The sequence below is a fragment of the Lactuca sativa genome, chromosome 4 (genome assembly GCF_002870075.4).
Source record: "Lactuca sativa cultivar Salinas chromosome 4, Lsat_Salinas_v11, whole genome shotgun sequence".
NCBI lineage: Eukaryota > Viridiplantae > Streptophyta > Magnoliopsida > Asterales > Asteraceae > Lactuca > Lactuca sativa.
This window is the reverse complement of record NC_056626.2, coordinates 47853997-47857472: the sequence shown is the minus strand read 5'-3', so window position 1 is coordinate 47857472 and position 3476 is coordinate 47853997. Positions and strand designations below refer to the sequence as shown.

Sequence of the window (3476 nt, the reverse complement as noted above, 5' to 3'; positions counted from 1 at the left end):
AACTAGGGCTAAGTTACTGATATAAATGAATGACGAGCCACATATGAGAACATCTCGTTAATGATTGTCTTACGTAAGATATCGTGAACAAAATCTAAAGAAATCAGTCATAAGGAGTAAATGTGTACAAAATATTAAGGACTAAATGTGTACAAACTAAAAAATATATTACCATATTAAGTCATTTTTCCAGCTAAAACTATAGTAGCCGGTTATAAAGATTAAATATGGACAAAAAAAGTTAAATAATCAACTATGAAGAAAAAAAACTCAATGATCGAATTTCTACATATTAAAAAATATATTACCCTTTTAAGTAATTATCGATTGTAATAATTATTTTTTGTTAATGAATCAAAAGTGCATTGATAGATTATCCCTTATTAATTTTGTGAAACGCAAATAATTTAATTACGTATGGGAAATAAACGTACACGATCTATAAAAAAAATTGGATTTTGATTCCCTATCTTACCTCAATTTTTTACCCAAATTTATAAAGAACGAACAATGAAAGGGCTTATTATTCAAATATGATGATATAATTCTATCTGGTTGAAAAAAAAAGGAAGATAATGACTATTGAAAACTAAAAAAACGATTAAAATTTCCATATAGTCGTTAATAACTTCCAAATATGTATTTTGTCAAACGTACCCACTTTATGAGTATAAATAGAAGAGATCCTAGATTTTTGTCATCTCTCGAATTTAAACAATCTATATACCCTTTGTAAAAAAAATGCTCTCTTTTGTGCATGAACAGAAAGTCATTTAATATATTATCTCAAATTTGTGCTCGAACAGAAAGTCATTTAATAGATTATCTCAGATTAAATTTCATGAAATTCAGACAATTAGGGTCGAAATATTACACAGAAAGCAAACATAAATAATCTATCAAAAATTCAGATTTTGATTGCCAATATTATCTTACTTTCAACCCAACTTTCTAACACTACACATGATAAAAGAACTTATAATTCAAATATGATTATATGATTTTATCTAGTTGAAGAAAAATGAATAAAACTGAGTTTATTCGATCAAATTTATAACACGAGAATGTAACCGATTTGTTAATTCCTTTAATCAACTTTTTTAATTTTCATGAACAATGATAATTAAGTTTCAGTTACTTTTGCATTTATAGATAAACTATTTAATCAATATTTTGGATTTCTCAAGAAAGATAATTGAGTTTCAATTATTTTTGCTTTTGTAGATAAAGTATTTAATCAATATTTTTGATTGCTCAAGAATACCGACACATTTAAATTAATTTCTGCAAATACTTTATTATTTTCTTTTGAAACAAAATTCATAATAAAATTTTATAAATTTGTTATTGATTGTATTGTTTGTTAAATAATACACAAATTTCAATATATTGAATAACGATATTGATTTGAAAGTAATAGTAAGATCTATGTAATAATATAATTGCTAATAATTATAGATACATTTTAATTGTATATTTTTAACAGATAAATTCATGAAATACATAATAAATGTTAAAAATAAAATTTTCACAGAATAGAATGAGATATAGGTTAGAGGGTGAAATTAGTAAATATATAAGGGCTTAAAATGTAAATATATTAATATACAGCGAATGGATATATGCTGGGCCAACCTGTGAACACCCATATTTCTAACCATAGTTTCAAAACACTTCTATTTCTATCAGCTTTTTTCCAAACACCCATATTTGTACAAAGAATTCCCCTTTTAAAAGCACAAATAGTTTTCTTGCTTTCCGTGTTCTCATCTTATATAGCCATCGGTGATCAAATTTCACGTTACTCTGCCATTTAATTTGATTCAGATTTTGCAGAAACAAATTTCACGATGAAGCCCTCGATTTTAGCCCATCTGCTACCAAATGCATTTCTATCAATCACCACCACCTCCAGAACCAGTAGCAGCGATGAAAGCAGCGACGACGCCGACGAGGTCCTGGCAGCAGCCGCCGCACCCCACGGTGTCATCCACCATGGAATCCCTCAAACACCCACGGTACCCTCACCCTCCGCCCCATACCAATCACTAACCATCGTCACCGGCCACACCGAGTCTGTTTCTTGTCTTGCGTTATGTGGAGAATTCATCATCAGTGCCTCTCAAGGCAAAGAAATCATGGTTTGGCAACAACCGGATCTCCGACTGCTTACCACCTTCGGCCATGGCCGTGGCTCCGTCAAAGATCTCGTCACTGTCGGAAGCAAAATCTTTACAGCCCATCAAGATTCGAAGATTAGGGTTTGGAAGGTATCAAGAAATCTTGAAAACATCTTCAAATTCGTTGACACTCTCCCAACGAACAAGGATTATCTTGGAAAGTTCATGAAGCGCAGTCATTACATCCAAACAAGACGCCACCATAAGCGTCTATGGATCGAACACTCAGACACCATTTCGTGTTTAGCTGTTCAGGATAACTTGATTTATTCTGGTTCTTGGGATCGAACCTTAAAGGTCTGGAGAGTATCTGATTTCAAATGTTTAGAATCAATCAAAGCCCACAACGACGCCATTAACGCTCTCACCACCAGCAAAGGAATGGTTTTCTCCGCTTCGGCAGATGGGAAGATCAAGGCATGGGGGAGACTTGAATCAGAAGGTCCACATTTCTTGATGGCAATTCTTGAAGGTCACAAGGACATATCCATGAACTCCGTCATAGTTTCCGGTGATGGGACGGTGGTCTACGGTGGTGGGTCAGATGGGTATGTGATAGGGTGGTCGGTGGACAGTTGGGAGGTTGTTTTTGAAGTTGAAGCACATAAAATGTCTGTTTTGTGTATGTGTATGAAGGGTGACATTCTGTGTACTGGTTCAACAGATCGGAGTATCCGTGTATGGAAGACGGAAGTCAAAGGGTTGACTAAAATTGGTGTGATGATGGGTCATGATGGACCAATCAAATGTTTACAAGTGTCACCAAGTCGTATTGGTGGTGGGTTCTTGGTGTATAGCGGTAGTCTTGATAAGAGTATTAGGGTTTGGTGGGTCCCAAATAGGAACAAAGTAGAGGTCATCACCTCTACCCCAATTAAAATCATAGAAACAATTAATCCTGCACTTACATTCTTGTAAAGAAACTATTGCTTTGTTACAAATTTATAGCTATCATCATTGTATTAATTGTAATAATAAGTACATGTTACAGTTCTTCATTTGTTCAAATAGTTGTATGAGCCAATTTGTTTATATTTTGGTTGAACAAGGTGAAAAAAAGTAATTAATTAAGGTATTGTTTTCCTTGTTCTATCATCTATGGATAATGTCAATAATTATTGTTCAGTTTAATTTTGGATTATGCAATGCGGTTGACATTATTGATGTCGATATGGTGATATACATATTATGATGATTAAATTTCTAAAGTATAGTGATGATATTTTCGATTCATTTACTTGTAATTAGGTTGATATATGTACGCTATGTTTTATAATTTTTGTTTCTAGCATGTTA

General features: G+C 32.8%; 1 protein-coding gene across 1 annotated transcript; it reads left to right on the top strand.

Annotated features, from left to right (window-relative positions):
• The first annotated feature begins 1644 nt into the window (after window positions 1–1644).
• Window positions 1645–3174, top strand: LOC111914605 (protein JINGUBANG). The gene has a single exon (XM_023910300.3). It carries the CDS (start codon window positions 1851–1853, stop codon window positions 3096–3098), a length of 1248 nt encoding a protein of 415 aa, XP_023766068.1. The 5' UTR covers window positions 1645–1850; the 3' UTR covers window positions 3099–3174.
• The last annotated feature ends 302 nt before the right edge of the window (window positions 3175–3476 follow it).

Bases quoted from the DNA above. Each gene is read 5' to 3' on its own strand.
- LOC111914605 (XM_023910300.3), top strand. From the start codon at position 1,851: ATGAAGCCCTCGATTTTAGCCCATCTGCTACCAAATGCATTTCTATCA.